Raw genomic sequence first — 23,501 nt, forward strand, 5'->3', positions numbered from 1 at the left:
CCACTGTACACTCCAGATAACTGCAGAGAAAGTTATATGTAATGAAAACTACATCAAGTCAACATCCCATTGAATCAAACTGCAAATACATTCCACTGCAGAAGAAAAAAAGCATAACTATCTAGGGAGTGAAAAAAGAGATGCATTTACGTACCCAAGTGACGATTACATTATCCCCATTCTCCAACCATCTCCAATGATTATTTCAGGATCCAGTTCCAATGTGGCTCTGTTTTGCAAAGCTCTCCATGATCTCGTTCTACTCTGTCTTGTACACTGTGTTTCTCTACTTCTGTATCACCTGTTTGTTGCCACAATTCTGAAGTTATGAAACCTTCTCTGCAGCTCCTGCTCTCTGGAACAGTCTTTCTGGATTTTCCCAGCTCATCAACTGTTCATCTCACTTCAAATCTCATTTGAAAAAGTCTCTCCCTTGTCTGTGCCTCTTAATATCATTCTCCCTCTATTATTTAACTAACTGTAGGAGGTCAATGTCGTGAGACATTTTGAAAAGACTACAGTTGTATTATACACATTTCCCATTAGTCTGAAAACCCTAAGTTAGTTGATGCTTAAGTGACTACTTAAGCTTCCATGTTGCTATTCCTATCACTCTGAAGTTGCCTTTAGACAACATCTAACAAGAAAAATTTCTGAACTCCAAACCTCACAAACTTAGACGTCAAGACAGAACCTATTGATAATAAACAAGCTGCAGTCATCTACAAAGGTCTCTGCTTGTGTTGTTAGTATTTAGCATCTGAGAGGTTAAAATTAATTTGTTATGGTTTACTGGAGACTAGCCTTTAAGGAAGGTTATTACTAACCTCCAGAATCATTCATTCAAAAGAGGACCCCGGTGCACCAGTGCAGTCAGCTACACATACTTACAATTTCATTACGGGATACGTTTGGATTCCACTTCTTCCAGCATATATATAATACTGAAAAGAGCAACTGAAGTAGTTTGAGAGAGGCTCAGGGGTCACCTTAATTTTATACTTTCCTGTAAAAATCTACAGCTTTATTTTGACAAGCATTTACAAAAGCAGGTTAAGCACACAGACTAGTGCCATATTTGTAAATCTTCATCTTCCCAATAAATGCATCCAATTTAACCACATATGCATTAAAAATTAAATAATTCTCTAAACGCACAAGTACTGACCACAACAAGAGAGTTTTCTACCCCTTCATAGCCTCAGGAAGCTTGTTTTTCTTGAGCCTGGACCTGAAGACCAGAGTAAGTGTAACATGCTACTACAAGAGGATCCAATTTGGGTCTCTAGTGCAGCCTCTCCAGCCATAGGCTGGGATCACTGCCGAAATAGCATTTTTAGCCTCTGTTTGGAGCTAGTGACTCAGGAGACCAGCAAGTACCTCTGGTCAATGCCAAGAATGACAACCACCTCCGAACAACCGTATACTTGGTAGAGCAAAGATTACTACAACGTAAGAGCTTTGGCTGATCAACCATTTCCCCCCCTTCGCTACAAAAGAAAAAAGTTACCTATTATTGGAATACTTGTTACAGCAGGATATTTTCTACCTTAATATTTGTGGTGATAGTGACATCCGAGCTACATCAACAAGCTAAATGTAATGATCAAAAATAGGACAATTAATGCATGTCCCAGACAGGCATGAAGTTTAATCACTCATTCAGAACCCGTCATAGGATATTTGTGTAGAGATTCGCCCATTTAGTCATGGCACGTTTCTTGAAATACCAAGCTATTATGTATTGCTGTTAAGAGATGGATTTAGGAGGACTTCAAAACTTCAACTTTGATAGACTCTCACTTTGGCAGCATGCTAAGAGAGTCGGGGGAAAAACTGAGAAGAGAAGATGAACAACCAGACCACAGTGAACTTCTCCTCGCAGCTGGTGATCATACTGCACTTTGAAACTGGGGAGAACAACAGGGGAAGTTCATACTCAAAATAGGGTAGACTTAGTCCAGGTAATGTTAGGGCTTCATTGGAAAGTCATTTTAATACATCAGTATCTCAAATACATCTTCCTTAGGTTAACTGTGGCTACAGTACATGAAGCCTTCTAAAAGGGGCTTTCCTAAATATGAGCAATTCTGGTATAGAAGATAGTTTTAGCTTAGTTTAAATGCTTTACAAAAAAAAAATCAAGGTTCACTGGGCAGCGAGCAGCTCTTCGGAAAGTACCAAATAAATACTGAAAATCTCATAGAAAAGAACACTTTGCCAGAACAAAGATCATCTAGTAGGTTCTGACTAAACCAGAGGAAATAGGTAAGTCTTCTAAAGCGTTGTGTTTAACTCGGACATTACTCTCTTACCTGTACTGTCATCTTCTATTCCATGGTCACCATTCTCTAACACTGCTGGTCCAACAGCTGAAATACCTGCAATAACCACACAGAATATATCAACCTGTGGGCAGGCGTCACTCCTAACCTATATAAAGTTTATCTCAAAACTTTCCCCCAAGATGTTTTTTTTCTCAGTACTGCTCAATCCACACCCTAGATCTTCTCTCTGACTGCCACTCCCACCTCCCTTGTATCAGGGTAGGGGGAACAAGCCACACAACTCATTGAGTCAGAAGAGCCCAATTAACCACTTACCAGTAGCATCAATACTTCCTAAGAGAGTGGTGTATTCCAGGCACACAGTCTGTTGCTTAGTCCCATGAAAGTGACCCACAGAATTATAACCAGGGTCTTCTGCAACAACTCACACCACAATTGCAATTATCCAAATCATCTTGGGGATGAACCTTTGACTAAAGTGGCTTCCAAAAGGCAAGACTACAGCAGATTTCTCTTAAAGGATATAAGATATAAAGCGTGCCTTTGAAATTTTATCCATCTAACAAAGATAGGCCTTCCTTGCCGTAATACTCATTGCTATGTTGCATATGGATACTGTCATTACATCGAAGGCTGTATCACACAAAAACCCTGAGCATAATCTGTTCCAGGAAGAGAAGCTTGCATCTGACTTTCTGAAGCAAGTTCAGGAGTGAGAGACCAATATACAAGAGGTCTCAATATAAATGTAACATATAACCGAGATAATAAGAGCTTTTGCTTATCTTGAGTGCCCTTTTGAGGGCAACATCCATTTTTCCAATTTCCAAGGAATATTTGAGTCCTGAGGAGACTGGCATAGGAGTCCCAGTACTTGAAATTGTTACCTCTACCCTTTTGGACAAACCACTATTATCTTAGCCTTATAATTTGTGGAGCTTCCAAAATGCTTTTGGGACAGAATCTAAGTGGCTCCATTCCTTAACCATGTCCAACTCAGCTTCATTAAAAGAAAGAGTTGGGAGGTTTAGGGTGGGTTCAGAACTGTTACCCTGTGTGACAAAGACAAGACTAGGGAGAGACATTCTTTTGTCTCCCCATCTGACATGAAACTAACATCTTACAGTTATGGACTAATCCTAGAATAATGATGGAAACTGACATTCTTGTTGCAGTTAGTCAAAGCTGAAATCAATAAATATGGCTCAGGATATTTACCTAAGAAAATTTCAATTGAGACACATTACAAAGCATATGCATTCAAGATATATATGCAAGTTTATTTATATTTGTCTATTACATGAGCACTTAGCTGGATAACTCCCACAAAAGTCAACAGGAGGCACATTGCTAAAACTCAACTCTCATCTCCTAAAATGTCACCCTTCATCAGTATTTAACAAAACAAAACTACTTTAATTACGAAAGTGAACAACAAAAAGCTGTTTTCAGTAAAAATAAAATCAGTCCTGTAAGTAGGGGAGCTTAAAGGCAGTATAATGAAATGTGTTCAGCCTTCAACTGGTTTAATGATATTCACGGTTTCAAGATCAGAGTCTTTCCTGCTTCAAGATTGCTTAAAAGAATTTCCTTGGGAGTACACCTCTACCCCGATATAACGCAACCCGATATAACAGGAATTTGGCTAGAACGCGGTAAAGCAGCGCTCCGGGGGTGTGGGGCTGCGCACTCCGGTGGATCAAAGCAAGTTCGATATAACACGGTTTCACCTATAACGCAGTAAGATTTTTTGGCTCCCGAGGACAGTGTTATATCGGGGTAGAGGTGTACTAGGATTTATACCCTGCCTACACTCAAAAGGCAGTTGAGTACTGCGAGATCCAGTGGCTAGGTCAGAGGACTGGGAATCAGGAGATCTGGGTTTAACCCAAATTGGCCACTCACTCTCTGTGTGACTTTGAGAAAGTCACAAACTCCCATGTGGCTCAGTTTCTCCAACTGTAACATGGGAAAAGTGAGGCTTAGCCATCTTTGAAAAAGAATTTGAGATCTATGGCTGAGAAGCATTATAAAAGCATTAGTACCCTTTGTACTCTAATTACTAGAAAATGCATATATTGCTCTATTACCCAAGGAGTTCTCTAGCCATCCAAATAGGTTTATACAATTCAATATTGATCCCACAATCCCACCAACACAGAACTGCTTAGTGTCAGTAACTATATCCACTTCTGCATACTGCTCCAGAAAGAGTGAAGAACGGCTACAATTTAATATAAAAGCCTGTCATTCTCCAAAATACACAGTGATCTTTAACAGTTGGATTCTGTTGGAATTAATGTTCTGAGCAAGGTTGCCAGCATTATTGGACATCTTCAGACATTATAAGGCCATTTAGTAAAATGACAAAACTGTATCCTCCTGGCAACAAGCCCTGTGCAATAAAGGAAATATTGGAATACCTCATCTTTTCTTCCAAAAGCTGCTGCTCAACTTCTAGGAACTCATCCCCCAGTTTTCAGTTGTAAAAAGCATAGTAAAGACAAGCAACTGCAGGAATCATACAGAGCAGCAAGAATTATTTTCTTCTAGTTAATGGTAAAGAACATGCCGCTTGTAACAGAACCTCAGCCTCTCTGGTTGTTAGCTTTATGTTATGCACTGGGGCACCAATTTTTATCTGCAACCAGGAAGAATAACATTTTTATTTTAAATGAAGACCAAGACTTTCCAGGGAGAAAAAGTTAAGACACCATTCATTAATGAGTGCTTTGTAAATTAAGGGTTAAAAACTAGAGTCAGACTTTCTATCTAATCCTGCAAAGGGTAGGGACTCGAACAGCTGCACTGTACCTCAATGATCATTCTGACTCATCTGCGCTTGCTGACAAATTAGTGTCGCTAACATAGCTATCTTTAAGTGATGTCCATGTTAAGTGGCAATAGGTTGCATAGCATGCAGCACTCAACATGATCAAAATAGGGCATATCCCTACATTCCTTTGCAACAGCTTCAAGTTACCCAAGCAGAGTCCCTCCTTTTCACCCACTCAAATTTTAGGCAAAATCTTCCTCCTCAATCCCTAACCTTGTGTCAGCAATTCAGAAAATAGTAGGCCAGTTAAGTGAGTGGGACTAGAAAGCCATGATCGTTTCACTCCTCTAGTGTTCAGATCACTGATCATCACGGAGATCACCCGCTGAAGCGGTGTCAGTTTTCTACACTTTTTGCTATTGCAGTGTTCTAAAAATAGAAAACGAAATTGTAAAACTACAAGTGGCGGCAGAGGGTCTAAGGAACAGCTGTAGTACACAAAAAAGCTTTTAACTAACATTTTAAGATGACTAGATTTCATGTTAGGCGTATCCCTTTAAAAACAGCTTTACACAAAGATTCTGTATCCAGTTAATTCAGATGGGGAAGAAACCTCTGCATGTGGAGCCCAGATGCAAGTGAAGAGATATCTATGAATCAAACAGCTAGCCAAATCTGGCCAGAGCTGGGAGGGTATCATCAAAAGATTACTACATAAAAGCTTTTACTGTGTAGTAAAGCATTATTTGCTGGGCAGACAGCATCTAAACAAGAACAGATTCAAGAAGAGTTTTGCTCATTTGAGCCTCCCAAAATCAGGCATACCCTTGCCTTGCTGCACAATCTTGAAAATTAAAAGTAGCAAGACTGACTTCCTGTAAAGCTCTAGCTCTTTGAAATGGACTCTCTAGGTGAGTTATATGAAATACAAGGGTCCTTAGTCATGGGGGTACAAATGTACTGTTATTACCAGGTGTGTTTTGGTAAAAAGGCCTTGGAGCTGAATATGTACTTCTATTTCAGCTATACAAAGTGCGGTATACAAATTCCCAATAATCTTTTTTAGGCCCAACCCCACTACCATCATAATCTGAACTATTTAAGAATCAAACACATCAATACATCCAAACTCCATAATCTTTGTCAGAATCACAAGATACTACTTGCATCTGGCCAGTGGATCAAAGGATTGCCTTTATGTAAACAAATTTAAGAAAGCATTCACTACAACAGATAATCTCAAGCAAAATGGACAGGGCCAACATATTAAACGATCTCCACATTAATGGCTTGGCGTGGTACATATGTAAGCACAGCCACACTGTTTTGAACACATTTTAATTCACCATCACACAAGCAGTTTACTTGGGTGAGAAGGCAAGAGGGTGGAAAGAAAGACACTTTCAGATAAGCCTATTGAAGAGAGGCCCATTAATATATTTTATTACTCTTAGATGTGCAGATTGGTTGGATATGCCAGACGATGAATAGAAACCATGACACAAAAGCACAAATGAGAATAATACAACCCAAACATGTACATAAACAGACTTGTGCACAGTCACTTAGCTGGAATCCACGGCAGAACAGCTGACTTAAAACTAAATAGAGGCTACCTTTACTTGTGCATCTCCAGTACAGACATCCTCAATTAAAAAAAAAAAAAAAAAAGAAAGAAAAACATGAATTGGGCCGCCCCCCCCAAATTATTAAATTGGTTTAAAAGATCATGAGATTTAAGAAAATTATGAATTTGAGGCTTTTTATTTGCCTTCTGGTGAGTCTTTTGGATACATTTGGGTCCTGTTTTCAAGTTTTTATCTGCAACCAGGAGGACTAACTTTTTTTTTTATTTTAAATGAAAACCAAGACACTCACTTAATCACATGCCTCCAGGATCAAGGGCTTAAAGAAAATCGCTAAGTATCACATGACTAATAAAAAAAACGAGTATAGGTGCAGTGTTGATAGCATCAGGCACATGCAAATATGCATGTGAATTTTTGCCCTTGGTCATATGACAATAGCAATAAAAGTGCCAAACATTTAGATTATACATGATCATATGCCTTGTACCTGTGAATTTTCACAGCAAAATGAATGAAGTCAAGTTTTAATAACAGAGTACTCCCACTTAGACTCCACTGAATTGCTATGGTTTATCAAAAGCTGAACCACAAAAAGTATAATTTTTAAAAATGCATTTTCTGTAATACATTTAATTGGATCCTAAACCTCAGAGAATTAGTATCCCCAATGATTGGCTTTAACCTTCATTGTCAATACCATGAAAACTCTCATCTCAGGTCTTAACTGCTACAACCTTGCCCCCTCAAATTCATTTAAAATGTTGCTGCTAAGGCAGTTTCTAGATAATACTTAGTCCTGCCATGAGTGCAGGAGACTGAACTAGATGACCTCTCAAGGGTCACTTCCAGTCCTATGATTCTATGACTCTTGGATAGCTGCTCTGACCACATCAGGTGGGTAATATCAGAAGTTGGTCCAGTAAAAGTATGACCTCACTCACCATGTCTCTCTAACTACTAAGGAAACAATCACAACAGGATTAAATATAAAAGACTATTTAGGGTCTCCCACATTGTGCTCTACTAGTGACGTTTAAAACAACTGTGTGACGCTAGCCAATATAACAATTGTGCTAGAACTTCCTTGTTTTGCTTGGTGCACTGTAGCAACGTTTATATTAACTTCTCCAAGTCGGAAATAAGCCCTCTACCTTCATTTTATAACATGCTAGAGAAACTGGAGTATCATGTCTAGATTTCTAAGACAATATTGAAGGCACTTTTTCTTCTCTCTCCTAAGAAAAAGCACATTTTTTAGCTGTGGATCTAACATCGGATCTGTGGAGTTCTACAGAATAGTCTGCAACAATCTTCACCTTTAATATGCAGCACAGAGATCACCAGCAGCAGGCCTTATGCCTGGATCAAGACTGAGCACTGCATGCTACATCTGCAGTTTCTGCAGCTTTGCTTACATAGAGGGGCAGCTAAAATCTGCCATCCTTCAGGCAAATTAAGTGCTGCCCTCAACCTCCTGTCAAGTTGCCAATACACCCCCTTTAGCCAAAGTTTTGGATGCTTCTTTATTAACCGAAATATATACTATGGAAAGTACAAAGGAAAAAGGCAGGATAGGAACATTTAAAGAATCAAGGTATCACCTGCAGTACTTTCAACTGAATTTAATTTGATTGCCAAGTTCCTGACAGCAACATAAGAATTGCTGCCTGGAATACTGAAACAGATAAAAAGCTTTTCATTTCAATCCTGTGGGATACTTCAATGTCTGCAATAATGAAATGTAACAATTCTTACAAATGCTAGAGGTTTTACCAGCCCTCTGGAAAAAAAATTAATTACGTATCTATGCAGAATATTAGCAGTATAGATACAATCCGGATGTCTACATCCATTGACTGACTGATTTTTTTGTGATTCCCATTTTGAGACTAAGGAAATTCCCAGATCAATTAAATATGCCGCTTTTAGGATGCACTTAAGGAACATTTGCTGTCCTTAAACTCAGAAATGTCAGGGGTTTGATTTTTCTTTGCAAAAGCATAGTAAAAACTTACAGGAAGCCTGCAGCCTTCTGCAATGAAGGCACCTATTGCTACTGTGGAGAAAGATAGAAGGAAAGGAAAGGGAAATTTTGTGGTTTTATCTCAAGCAGGCCCCAGATGTGCGCTTTGTTTCCTTATGGGGGAGGGGACGTCTGCTCTGATATGCAGCAATTTGTGTCCACTCTACCATAGTCTAGTACTCTCAATGCCCTCTGGTGGCCATTTGAGGGCTTGAATCGAGGATGATAGACAAGCTTGCGATTGGGATGGAGGAAGGGAAATGATTTTTGCAATGTATACCCACTCAAAGGAGTAAAACAGAGCATAGCTTTCTTCCCCCACTTCTGAAAGTAGCAATAGTATCAAGTTTTGAAGCAGCGCGGTGTACTTGGAAGCAAGGAGCTGACAGCATACCTGTCTGCAGTCGGGTATTAAAGCCTGACATTTACTTCTCAGCTGACACCCAAAGCCTATCATTTGAAAAAATTGGATTTAAATATTTTCCAAACAGGATAATATATCCCTCACTTTAGATGAATCAGAACAATGCAGGGCTTAAAAAACCATCATCGCAAGCTATCTAGACTTCAATTCAATGTCATTTTCACTGCTACAGCCTTCAGGGCTACATCACCACTGAAAGCCCTGAAGGTTTGAGAGTTCCTCCAAAAGCCTGAATTTGGGGCCAAAAGATTGAGACTAAACAGGTAGACACAGCAGCCAGCTGCAAATAGGGTGACCAGAAGTCCCGATTTTATAGGGACAGTCCCGATATTTGGGGCTTTTTCTTATATAGAGGCCTATTACCCCCCCACCCCCGTCCTGATTTTTCACACATGCTATCTGGTCACCCTAGCTGCAAAACGTACAGAAGGCTTTGTACACACCCAAAGCAATCCTCCAGCATTATGTAAAGACCACAACCTAGTAAGAGGATTACCTGGAATTTGCCAAATTATATCCAGCCACTTGCTAGGTATAGTCTAAAACTTCCTAGGAATTGATATCCCAATGGGGAAAGCACCACTTGAGGGTTTTTTTAAATTAATGTTTAGTCTCACTTTGAGACAAATTCCCATCTGACTATACTTCTATTCTCATTACCCCTTCTCTTCCCTTACCCACCCCTCAGTATTCATATGGTTCACACAAGTCCATGCTGGGGCCCATCTGACTGTTTGTTAAGCTCATCTAATCTGGCTCATGGATTAAAAATAAAATAAATAAATAAATAAACACACAACTTTAGCAGAGATGGAATAGCTGGATCCTGATGGGAAATATGAGTAAACTCGTTTCTGACTGAGGAAAATCAATCTCAGCAGCAAAGATCCTGCTGTCGAAACACATCCCAGCATTTTAACATGAATAAATTAACAAGTGAGAGCTGAAAAAGTCTGATCCATGAAAGTTAGTTTCCTCCCTCATGAAAGAATAAAGCAGTTTTGGAGTCATATTCTGGAGCTTTGAATGTGAAACTCTTGCTAAATGTTATGTAGCAATTTCTGTGCTCAAAAGCTTCATATTATAATCAAACATTAAAACAGAGCCTTATGCTTCTCTACAAGCTAGGCCATTTCATAGTGCCACGCAGTGTTTAAGTCTGATTTATTCTACAGGATTTACTCAGTGGCAGGTAGCACATATTCAACCCTACCTTATATATTGTCAGAAGCATTTTTTAAATCGAGATTTGTTGAACAGTCATAACACGTGGGTTTGATGAGAAAGCACGGTCTTTTTCACAAGCAAATTGATCTCCCATCACTTCTTCAAGAAAAAAAAAAAAAAAAGAATGAACCATCTGAAAGTAGCACATAATGGGATCAAGAGCCAAGAATGACTTGTAGTAAACTGACACCATTTGAGATTGCAGAGGTTGACAAACCTTAACAGCCAAGCATGTACAAAGAGACAAAAAGCTAAAAAAGCTTTAGTTTATGCACCCACGGTAATCAGGCTCTCCAATTACTTTGGAGAGATCAAAACAACATCAAAATAGGGTTTCTACAATGCTTATGATTTCCATTGCCAGTTACTCCAAGGGAATTTGAACATCCAATTCTTCACGAGATTCCATCAGAAAAACCTCTTCAAAAGTAAATCTTTGAAGCTAAATGTGAAAAAGTTATTTCCCACCCCCAATTTTTTCCACAATGGACAAGTCAATATCTTACAAAAATCTGTTAATTAAACCAAGAGGAGCACATGACTAATCTGAGTAATCACATGATGTTTTGCCACAGCCTTCAGCCTTCCTTATCCGACTCTTCACCCTCCTCATTTATCCCCACTCATCACATCATATCTAATATTAGACTAAGCTTTTCAGAGCAGGCACATTTTTTAGTTCTGTATTGTAAAGTACCTCACACTTTCAGATAAAGTAAAATAAAATGTATGATGTGGATCAAATTCCTACGTGCAGTCCAAAGCCACACCAGACGGGGTCTTTAGGACAGAACCACCTCGTTCTGACTGATGACCATTTTAGTCCTTTTACATACACCCCCTTTACCCACCTACATAAGTACCAAGATTAGTGTAAATCTCCCTTCTTCCACAAGGATGAGCAGGTTACCTCGTTAGAGGCAGAGAATACTTTGCTTTTATTTACATACCACATTTCATGAGAGGTTGACAAAGTGCTTCACACAGATGAGTTTTAGCACCATTTTAGAATTGCAGAAACAGGAACAGGGAAGTTAAGGAACTAGCCCAGGGGTCGGCAACCTTTCAGAAGCGGTGTGCCGAGTCTTCATTTATGCACTCTAATTTAAGGTTTCGTGTGCCAGTAATACATTTTAAGGTTTTTAGAAGGTCTCTTTCTATAAGTCTATAATATATAACTAAACTATTGTTCTATGTAAAGTAAATAAAGTTTTTAAAAAGTTTAAGAAGCTTCATTTAAAATTAAAATTAAAATGCAGAGCCCCCCGGACCAGTGGCCAGGACCCGGGCAGTGTGAGTGCCACTGAAAATCAGCTTGCGTGCCGCCTTCAGCACACGTGCCATAGGTTGCCTTCCCCTGAACTAGCCCAAAAGTATGTGCTGAGTCAGTGGCCGAGTAAAGGAGCAGAATTCAAGGCTCCTGAATCCCAGTCCCTTCCTCTAACTCAGTCAGAAAAAAGTCTATTCATCCACCCATCTGGAAAAAGCAGATATTTTCCCCCCCATAATCACCAGATTATGTCTGCTATTCATTTGGGCTGGCAAATTTTCAAAGTCAGTAGTGAATGATGCCAAACCTGTTTGTAAACACAGACAGTGAAGAGTGCTCCTGCAGCAAGAGACTAAACTTCTCCTCCCCCCCACCCAAAGGTATGCAAAGCACAATTTGAAGTGCTAGAAAGGCCGTACAGTCTAGTGGTTAGAGCACAAGACTGTCAGACAACATGGATTCTATTCCTCATTTAACCACTGACATTATGGGCAGCACTGCCAAGTGATTTAACCTCTGTGACTCAGTTTCTCCATACAGAAAGTAAGGATAATATTCCCCCCCTTTATACATTTATGAGCTTTGGGGTGAAAATATTTAGCGTATGTAGTAATATTTAATACTCGTCTAGCACCTTCCATCTGAGGAGGCCAAAGCACTTTACAAACATTAAACTCCATAATACCAGTTCCTGGGAGTTAGGAATGTTAAGTATCCCCATTTTATAGGCTGGGAAATTAAGGCAGAGGATAAGTGATTTTTTTCCAAGATCAAACACCAAGACAGAGGCAGAGTCAGGATTAGAATCCAGACCACTTCACTCCCAGTCCCACAGTGTAATCATTAGATGTTGCTTAGTTTAAAATGGTGTACAAAAAGTTTTAAGAGGCCTAACACCATGAAACCCACTGTCTGCTTATTGTAATATTTATGCAAGGTGCAACCATTTGGTCTGATGCTTATAGACACTTACTTTCTACCTGACCACCGTCTGTGTGGGGTTTGCTTTTTGGTTCCTGGCTCCCAGCCTTTGCATCATCATCATCCAGTAGGGGGATATAGTCTGTTTTACCCACTGTTTCTCCAACCACATCATCAAATTTCTCTGCTTCCAGGGTGGCAATGAAGTCTCGTTTCACTTCTTCCTCAATTTCTGCTGGTGGTTCTGTCAGGGCATCCGCAAGACTGAGATTGTGATCGAAGTCAGCCATGCTTTAGCACCTCTGTAACCTGAAGAATGAGAAAGATCATATTTTTAGTAAGAGATCTACTACTACTAGGAGATTGATGCTGGCAGCTGTGTTTACCTGCCTTCACGGTGTTGAAATTCCCAGATGCCCAGAAAACAAAATTAAAGATAACAGTTCTCCTGAATCAAGTGTTTTTACTGTATGATCCACATTAAACTTCATGTAGTGTTTGCAATCAGATCATAAAACAAAAACTACTAGATGGCTAGCAACTCAGAATTAGCCTAATCTTACATTTTGTTCTCTTGTGTCTCCTCCAGAGCCGAGAGTTAATTCAGTATCCTCAGCAGCAGAAAACCAACTGACACAAGGCAATCTAGTTCTTGGGCAGGACTCCACCCAGCCTCCCCTATGGAGATTATGTTTTACATAATCTCTGGTGTATACCTTAAATCTCAGCGTTGCTTTTCATCTCTTCCACACAGAGGTTCTGCAGCATGCTGCTGTCCTCAGCAGACCTGGCTAGTGACAGTAAACTTTCGCCTTCCCAGCATTTATGTTGGAAGGCAAAGCACTAATAAATTAAATGCTAAAAATCTCAATGCTCCTAGTTTAATGACTCAATAAGGTAATTGATTTTCCAATCCTTTCCCCTTATGTAGATCAGTGTTCAATGTAGCTCTCTGTGAGACTCAGCAGACAACCTATATTAATCAACCTTAGCTCTTTGGGTACACAGCAAAGATATCTTTGTGGGGTGGATTCCTGGATTTTAAAAGAGATTAAAGAGAACACACCAATGAGAGGCAAGGGGGGGAAAGTACACAGCAAAGATATCTTTGTGGGGTGGATTCCTGGATTTTAAAAGAGATTAAAGAGAACGCACCAATGAGAGGCAAGGGGGGGAAGTTGAGCTTTATTGTTCAACAGTATCTTCAAATGCTGTTTTTTCCAGACTAATTTTTAGACTGTTCTGTACTACAGAAGTATTGAAAGTCCCATTCATATGCCCTGTCCATCCAAAGAACGTCTTCAAGCACGGCCAGAAATAAAAACATACCACAGGGGTATCTAAATGGGGACATTTCAAACCCCATAATACACTCAATTAAGTTTACTTCAACTTTTTAACCATTTACTGTTAAGTACTGAATCCAGATTAGCTTCAGATAGATTTGCTCCACATTTAGAAGCACGGATAATCTGTGCAAAAAGTTGCTGCTCTTTTAAAGATTTACTTCTCCCTTTTTAAAAAAATCCAGTAAACTATTTTTTTTTTTTAAAAAAAAGCATATATAAGACAAAAATGAGGAAGGGAAAAATGGAAAAGGAAAAATGAGTACAAGTGTAACAACAAAGGTAGAGTTCAACCACCGCATTTACTCAACATATAAAATTTATTATAAAGTTCATATGCCTAAGCAATATAAGGTCATTATGCATTCTGTCAGACAAGAGCCATTATGGCTGACTAAAATGGTACTTATATCAGTCAATATTGTAACAACTCTACGGCCACATAGGACTTAAGAATTGTCACTATGCTGCTCACCATAGTTTTATGGCAACAGCATAACCCAGATCCTCCTGCACAAAGAGTATATGGCTTCTGACACACAGAAATCCTGACTCCAGCCAGTGGAGTGCAGTGTTACAGATACTTCAGTATAGTCCCATGTTTTCAAGAGACTGCTATTTACCCAATTATGTTCAAGCAGGCACTGGAAAGTTTGAAGATTTTAGCCAAAATATTCACCTTTATATAATAGTACCCCTTTTCCAGCACTGGGCTGTTCAAGGAGCAGTAGTGATCTTTTAAGTGTACAAAGCTTTAATAGCTATTTTTTATAAAGCTGAACACCTTTCAACTTCAGATTTTTGTTTTCTTTTAGCTCCCAGTCCCCCCTTGCCTACTGTCACAATGGACAGTGAAAAAAATTGAGGAACAAGATTTGGTCCAGGTCCCATGTTTAAAGGCTTACGGCATTTAACTATTTGTGGTCAAGTTTTCAGAAGCACCTAATGGAACTTAAGATCCTAAGCATACTATGTCACTTATGAAAAGTTTACCCTGGTATTGGTCCCAGCCCTGATAGGTAACAAGATAGCAGACCTTAAAGTGATGTAATTTCAGCCACCACCTTGCTTTATTTCTACTTCAGCAGACACTTGAGGTTAGCTGCCACTGTCTCAGGAAAAGTTAGACCTATAAACAAACACTTTAATCCTTTCATTTGAAAGCCGACATGAAGCACTGGTTTTTTGACACTATAATCTTTAAGTAGCAATTTAAGGGATAGCCATTACTAAAATCATGTCACAAAACTGAAGTAACAGAAGCAAAATTATAGTCGGAAAGTAGTTATAAAGTCCAATACCCTGCAGCAGAGTTAAGGACCATAAGGAATGTTTAAAAGTATATTATGAATAAAACAAAACAAAAATCAAAACAATTACCCCTCTACCCCGATATAACGCGACCCGATATAACACGAATTCGGCTATAATGCGGTAAAGCAGTGCTCCGGGGGGGGGCACACTCCGGCGGATCAAAGCAAGTTCTATATAACGCGGTAAGATTTTTTGGCTCCCAAGGACAGCGTTATATCGGGGTAGAGGTGTGTATTAGTCCACTCCTAGATGGAAATGGTAGAATTGTCAATAATGCAGAAAAGCCAAGTGTTTAATAAATATTTCTGTTCTGTGTTTGGGAAAAATCAGATATAGACATATGATGATGATGAAACTCTTTCCTTTCTAAGAGGAGGATATTAAAGAGCAGCTGCTAAAGTTGGACATTTTTAAATCAACAGGTCCAGATAGCCTGCATTCTAGAGTTTTAAGAGAGCTGGCTGAAGAGTTTGCTGGACCATTAATGTTGGTTCTTAACTCTTGGAACACTGGGAGAGTTCCAGAAGATGGGAAGAAATCTAACGTTGTGGCAATATTTAAAAAGAATAAAGAGGATGACTGAGGTAACTAAAGACCAGTCAGCCAGATACTGATCCCTGGCAAGATAATGGTGTGATGCTCTGTACCTTGGGGGGGGGGGGGGGGGAGGGGGAAACACCCTACACCGCCATGTTCATCTTTATAAAATGGATTGTGTGGCATCCAATGCAAAGTTTGTCATGTTGGGTGTCTTCGGAAGGCTCATGATTCACTGAGCATGGTTGTTATAATGATGTTATAGTAATTGTTAACTAATGCTATAGGTTATAATTTCATGTATGTAGTTATGAGGCTGAAAATATATCCTCGTGGCTTAAAATAAACCCAGGCAAAAACTCTCCAAGAGCAGAGAGGCAGTTCACATCTCATCAGAGCAGGTATGGGACAAACCCAGCCCAGCCTCACAGGAACAAAGGACGCTGGCCTAGGCAGCAACAAAAGAATCTGTTAGACTCTTGAGGGAGTCACCCCCCTTCCCTTGGTCAGCTTGGAACTGTGATGAGGTAATGCTCACCTGACTCTGATAGGGGAGCCAAGAGGGAAGAAAGGACATGATAAAAAGGAGAGACATCTATAGACATCATCAACAGAACATGGCAGTTTCAGAGTTCAGGAGCTGCTGCTGATCACAGGTGTGGCTGGTAAGTGCCACCTGTTACTAAAGTTGTCCACTTTCCATTATAAGACCCTGTTTTCAGTTGCTTATAAAACTTTGCCAAATGAACCATCCGGACTGATATTTTATGTTCTGGGTTTCTGCCTCAGGCTTTTAATTTCAGCCAAACTGGTTCAGCCATTTCTGAGAATGAAGCTAGGGAAAAGTAACCATCATTACTTGTGCAGTAATGATGGTTCTTCGAGATGTGTCCCCAGATGGGTGCTCCGTGACCCACCCACCTCCCCTCTACTTCGCAGCTCTTGTCAAGGACTTTGCGGTAGAGAAGGAACTGAGGGGGGTTTGCCCACGCAGCACTGGTTAGCCTTGTGGCAGAGCACGAGGGCAGGGACAGCGCACGTGCAGGCCGAACGGACACTGCTACCAAAGTTCTCCGATCAGCAGCACAGGGACGCAAATGCACCTACAGTGGAGCACCCATAGGGACACTACTTGAATAAGAAATAAATTTTACCCATGTTAAAAAGTTCTGGCAACCCTTTGATAACCTCTAGCGCCCACATGCTTTGGAGTAGGGACTTGAAATTTGGCAGAGGTAGTCTTTTGCCAACCCAGTGAACATCTGCCCAAATTTGGCCAAGTTATAAGCCTGTGAAAAAAATCGCAGTTCACACATGATCAGTTGAAACTTTGATTCTAGCAGCTAAAATTTCAGAAGATTCTGTCCTCAATGAGCATGCTCAAACCTCTCACAGCTCCTACTGCTGACCAGATTGCACATGTGCCATCCCCACAGAGCAGGCTCTTCAGCCCAAGGCTTCAGGGTCAAAGCCAGTCTTTCCCTGTAATGGTTGCTCCCAGCAGTTCCAAGCCAGGATGGGGATGGACACTGGAACGGAGAACAGGGAGCCTGTTTCTCCTGTGCTCTCAGTGACCCCTCTTCTGCTATTCAGGCAATGTGGAAGAACCACTACATGATCTGAATGCAGGAGGTCAGGAATACATTGGGACACAAGGTCTGGAGGGGGATTGAGAAAGGAGACTTTGGTCAATTTGGAAATGTGGTGAGGTAATGCTCACCTGACTCTGAAGTGTGTGGGGGGGAGGGGAAGGGGGAGGGAGGGCAAAGCCAAGAGGGAAGAAAGGACATGATAAAAGGGGGAGACATTTGCCATGCTCTCTCTCTCTCCACGTCCATCTACAGACACCACACCAAGTGACTGAAGCACTGATCAAAGTGGAGAGCCTGCCTGAAGAGCAACCAGCCAGCCTGTGGTGAGAAGCATCTAAGTTTGTAAGGGCACTGAAAGTGTTAAGACCAGCTTAGAATGCGTTTTGCTTTTATTTCATTTGACCAAATCTGACTTATGTTTTGACTTATAATCACTTAAAATCTATCTTTATAGTTAATAAATTTGTTTGTTTATTCTACCTGAAACAGTATGTTTGGTTTGAAGTGTGTCAGAGGCTCCCCTTAGGATAACAAGCCTGATACCTATCAATTTCTTTGTTAAATTGACGAACTCATATACGCTTGCAGTGTCCAGCAGGCATAATTGGGCACTGCAAGACGGAGGTTCCTAGGGTTGTGTCTGGGACTGGAGATATTGGCTAGTGTTATTCGGTTGCACAACCCAAGGATCAGCTTACATGCCAGAGGCTGTGCGTGAACAGCCCAGGAGTGGGGGTTCTCACAGCAGAGCAGGGTAAGGCTGGCTCCCAGAGTCAAGGATTGGAGTGACCTAGCAGATCACCGGTCCAGATAACATCAGAGGGGAACGTCACAAATGGACTGGCTGATATGGGACTTGATTAATAAAAAATTAAAAGGAGGGGTACTGTCATTAATGCAAATCAGCATGGGTTTATGGAAATCCTGTCAAATTAACTTGATATCTTCTTTTCAATGAGATTACAAGTTTAGTTGATAAAAATAATAATAATGATAGAATATATTTAGACTTCTGCAGTCATTTGCCTTGGTACCACACATTTTGATTAAGAAACTAGAATGATATAAAATCAACATGGAACTCTCATTAAATGGATTAAAAACTGACTAAATTACAGGTCTCAAAATGTAACTGTCAACAGGGAATTATTTTCCAGCAGGTATGTTTCCAGTGGGTCCTGCAGAGATTGGTTCTTGGCCCTATTTAACATTTTTATCAATGACCTGGAAGAAAACAAGATCACCACTGAAAGTTTGCGGATGACACGAACTGTGGGAGTGGTAAATAATAAAGAGGCCAGGTTACTGTCGGAGTGATCTGGATCATTTGATAAGCTAGGCGCAAGGCAACAATCTGTATTTTAATATGGCCAAATGTAAATGTATACATCTAGGAAGAAAGAATGTAGGCCACATTTACAGGATGGGGGACTCTATCCTGGGAAGCAATGACTGAAAAAATGTTAAGGGTCATGGTGGATAGTAAGTTGAACATGAGCTCCCAGTACAATGGTGTGGGCCAAAAAAGGCTAATGAGACCCTTGGGTGCATAAATAGGGTAATGTCAAGGAGGAGTAGAGAGGTTATATTATCTCTGTATTTAGCACTGGCATGACCATTATTGGAACACTGCATCCAGTTCTAGTAACCATAGTTCAAGAAGGATGCTAATAAATTGGAGAGGGTTCAGAGAAGAGTCACAAGAATGATTAAAGGATTAGAAAACATGCTTTGTGGTGGTAGACTCATAAAACCATAAGGTCAGAAGGGACCACAAGGGTCATCTAGTCTAACCCACTGCCAAGTTGCAGAATTTGTTGCGTCTAACCATGCAAGACAGATGGCTACCCAGCCTGCCTTTGAAAAACTCTGGTGAAGGAGTTTCCACAACCTCCCTAGGCAGCCTTTTCCATTGTCCTACTGTACTTACAGTTAGGAAGTTCTTCCCAAAATTTAATCTAAATCTGCTACCCTTTAGTTTGAACCCACTGCCTCTTATCCTGCTCTCTGTGGCCAGACAGATCAGCTTTTCTCCATCTTTTTTATGGCAGCCTTTCAAGTATTTGAAGACTGCTATCATGTCCCCCCTTAATCTCCTCTTTTCCAAACGAAACATACCGAGTCCCTTCAGCCTTTGTTCTTTCCATCCCTTTGATCATCTTTGTCGCTCGCCTCTGGATCCTTTCCAGTTTCTCTATGGCCTTTCTATACATTGGTGACCAAAACTGGACACAGTACTCTAGCTGAGGCCTAACCAGCGCCGAGTAGAGTGGTCCAATCACCTCCCGTGCCTTGCATGCTATGCCTCTTATTGCAACCTAAAATTGCATTTGCTTTTTTTGCAACAGCATCAAATTGTTGACTCATGTTGAGGTTGTGATCTACCACAACTCCCAGATCCTTCTCAGCAGTGCTGCTGCCAAGCCAGTTATCCCCCATTCTGTATTTGTCACTTGGTTTTTCTTCCCTAAATGTAGCACCTTACATTTGTCTTTGCTGAATTTCATTTTGTTGTCTATAGTCCAGTTCTCCAATTTATCAAGATCAATTTGAATTTTAGCTCTATCCTTCAAAATGTTGGCAACCCCCACCACCCGGCTGTGTCTCATCTGCAAATTTGATTAGTATGCTCTCTATTCCTACATCCAGATCATTAATAAAGATGTTAAACAACACCGGACCAAGAACAGATCCCTGTGGAACCCCACTTAAGTCCTCCTTCCAAACTGACATCATTCAATTAATAGCTATTCTTTGTTTGCGGTTGTTCGCGTAATACCAATTACGTATCCACTTCATAGTATTTCCGCTGAGCCCGCATTTCTCCAGCTTACTTATCAGAATGTCATGTGGGGCTGTGTCAAAAGTCTTGCTAAAGTCCACGTATATTATGTCCACAGCATTCCCCCTATCCACCAAACCAGTTACCCTGTCAAAGAGGAAAATCAAGTTGGTTTGGCATAATTTGTTCTTAGTAAATCCATGCTGGCTGCTGGTGATTACCCCTTCATCCTCCAGGTATTCGCAAATTGAATGTTTTAGACATTGCTCTAGTTACTAGAGTCTAGTAGCTTCCCAGGTATCAAGGTCAGGCTGACTGGTCTATAGTTCCCCAGCTTCTCCTTTTTCCCCTTTTTAAAGACGGACACTATGTTAACCCTTCTCCAGTCTTCCAGCACCTCTCCTGTCATCCATGAATGGCTCCAAGATTCTTCAGCTAATTCCTTCAGCACCCTGGGGTGAATAGCATCAGGCCCTGCTGACTTGAATTCATTCAAATTAGTCAGAGAATCTCTGAGGTGTTCTTATCCTGATCTGCATCTCTTCCCCTTTATTGTCTATGGTAACTTTACCAGTCATCCAGTCACATATCTTTTGTGACAAGACTGAAACAAAGTAGGCATTGAGCAGTTCTGCCTTCCTATCACCTTCCATTACCAGCTTACCTTCCTTCATTGAGCAGCGGACCCTCACTGTCCCTGATCTTTCTTTTTTGGTAGACAGAAGGAGCTCAATCTATTTAAAGAGAAGATTAAGGGTTCAGAGTCTATAAGTAGCTATAGGGGGAACAAAAATTTCATAATGGGCTCTTCAATCTAGCAAACCAAAATACAATGGTTGGAAGCTGACGCTAGAAAAATTCAGACTAGAAATAAGGCGCATTTTAACAGTGAGAGTAATTAAGCACTGGAACAATATACCAAGGGCTGTGGCAGATTCTTCATCACTGGCAATTTTTAAATCATGATTGGATGTTTTCCTAACATATAGGCTCTAGTTCAAACAGCAATTATTTCATGGAAGTTCTATGGCTTGTGTTATGCAGGTGGTCAGATTAGATGAGTTGTTTTCAACGTATGGTCTGCGGACCCATGGGGGTCCACAGACCATGTCTAAGATTTCCAAAAGGGTCCACACCTCCATTTGAAACTTTTTAGGGGTCCACAAATGAAAAAGGGTGAAACCCACTGGACTAGATGATCACAGAGATCCATTCTGGCCTTACAATCTATGAATGACAGAATTGGGGCTAGAAATGTACTCTATTTACAGATGGAAACCTGATTCCTGGCATTTGTTTGTAACCATGACCGTTCACAAAGTATACCTCATAGGAGTCACAGACTTTTCATTCCAGTAATACTTTCTATTCCAGATCAATGCCAATGCAACAAGTCCCAAGACTCGTAATTTCATTTTGTGAATAATCATCAATTTGAACAATTATTTATAGACAAGTCCCAAAAAGGGCTCAGCCCCCTGTTTTTACACACTTCCATGTGTTCATGACCACACAGTCCTCTGAGTACACATTGCAATCAACTGTTTATCACAATACTAAAATATTTCCACCAGCTTGCAGTTTTCATTCAGCCAGTGAAGACATCGGCATCCTTTTTATTATTTGTATTAGTCTCAAAGTCTTGAGTTATTTGTTAGCAGAACTTCCTGTCAGCAGCAGAGTTTAGAACTGCCCAGAATAGTAAATCATGGCCATCCTCCTACTCAGATGGAAACTATTACTGACTTGAAATATAGGCCCTACTAACATTCATCTGCCCTTGTATAATAAAGACTGAGTAAGCATCTAAAGCCAACTCCAGATGGCCTGCAAACCAATGTGTCCCCATATCTCTTGGATTGTAAGAAGAGCCTCGGTTTATGTCCAATCCAAACATTTCAGAAACAGTTAAGCAGCCATTGTTCCGTGGAAATATTTTCTGTTGCTTTCCTTCAAAGCCTGCCTAGTCACACACTCGCCAGGATGATAACTATTTACACTACTGAGCCACCACAATAGAACAGCATCTAATCAGAGGCAGAAGCTGCAGCATAGGTGGTGCTTAGAGAAGCAACTGTTTATAATGCTTAGGGCATCATCTGGGATGGTCCCATCTAGACTAAGTTCTAGCGATATTGCATCAAAAAAGATTGCATGATCCTCATTTGCAAAAGAATGGATGGATTGGGTCAACCTAATCTCCATTAAATAGGATGGAGGATTTAGCACATTCAAACCTATACAGCAAGTGAGGCATTACAGAAACTGACTTTCTGTACTCTTATGGGAAGTAAATATCCTGATGTTTAATTTCATAAGTTATGTGGTAGCTATGCAACATCAGCACAACTAACTGGAAGACTTAAGTCATGTTATTGGAACTTAATATAAAATTTATCTCTAATGGAGTCTCTGAAGGCATAACAAATTGGCAGACTGATGTGCCAGCACAAAACTATCCTGTGGCAATGGGCAAACCTCAAGTGGTTCTGAGGATCTCAGCCTACTTCCCAGCCAAGAAAGAATCTTGAAATTCACTTCAGAGGTTTACTTCCTCAGTTAACTTAGGAGATGGCTTCAGAGTGACAGGTGACACCATCCCCCTTGCCCTAGGAGCACAGCAGTAGCACAAACAGCACTCATTCCTGCTCAGCCTTTCCCCAGCCCTTACTGTTACATGCTCCTTTCTCCCACTTAAGGCAGCATTCCTCAAAGGTACAAAGCAGGTTAGCACAACAACTACAAACTACAGAAGACCTACATGTATAGGTGTTATTTACACCTTTGTAAGTGCCCCTCATACCAGCTAACTCTGTCTCATGCAGGGAGAAATGGACTGCAGCACCTGTGAGTAATGCTTTCTATCATTTTCAGGTTTCTAGGAGACTCCATCCCATCCTGACAGATGATGACCTAGCCTCAGTTATTCACGCTTTTGTCACTTCTGGGAAGGACTACAGCAATGTGATATACCTGGGCATGAAGCCTTCAAACACTTCGGAAACTTCAACTAGTACAGAACACTGCAGCGCATCGCCTCAGCAACCCAGGCTACCGTGACCACATCAAATCTGTCTTCCACTCTGTACACTTGTTTCCCACAAAATTTCTAATCAAGGTCTCAGTCTTTATCTTCAAGGCACTTCATGGCCTGGCCCAGGATATCTAAAAGATTGCCTAAAGCTCCAGGATGAAGAAACTGGTTGACAGTTATACTCTGGCACAATGAACTCTTTATAATAAGGGTATATCTCATCTGTAGTACAGGAGACAGCGCTTTCTCAAGCCTGACTGAGACTGTGGAATGAACCCCCCCCCCCCAGGAACTAAAGACCATCACAAACCTTAACACCTTCTGCTCCAAGTGCATGGCATATTTCTTTGACTTTGCCTTCTCACAAAGACATAGCAA

At 40.6% G+C, this 23,501-nt stretch overlaps 1 protein-coding gene across 1 annotated transcript in view; it reads right to left on the bottom strand.

Annotated features, from left to right (window-relative positions):
- Window positions 1–23,501, bottom strand: part of MAP4 (microtubule associated protein 4) — a 257,932-nt gene that overhangs the window by 153,056 nt on the left and 81,375 nt on the right. The window contains exons 3-4 of the mRNA XM_065399719.1: window positions 12,571–12,827; window positions 2,316–2,381 (exon numbers count right to left, since the gene is read on the bottom strand). Coding sequence (XP_065255791.1) covers window positions 2,316–2,381; window positions 12,571–12,808 — 304 coding nt within the window. The 5' untranslated portion in view covers window positions 12,809–12,827. The remainder of the gene's footprint in view (window positions 1–2,315; window positions 2,382–12,570; window positions 12,828–23,501) is intronic.

The sequence above is a fragment of the Emys orbicularis genome, chromosome 2, assembly GCF_028017835.1.
Source record: "Emys orbicularis isolate rEmyOrb1 chromosome 2, rEmyOrb1.hap1, whole genome shotgun sequence".
NCBI classification, from domain to species: domain Eukaryota; kingdom Metazoa; phylum Chordata; order Testudines; family Emydidae; genus Emys; species Emys orbicularis.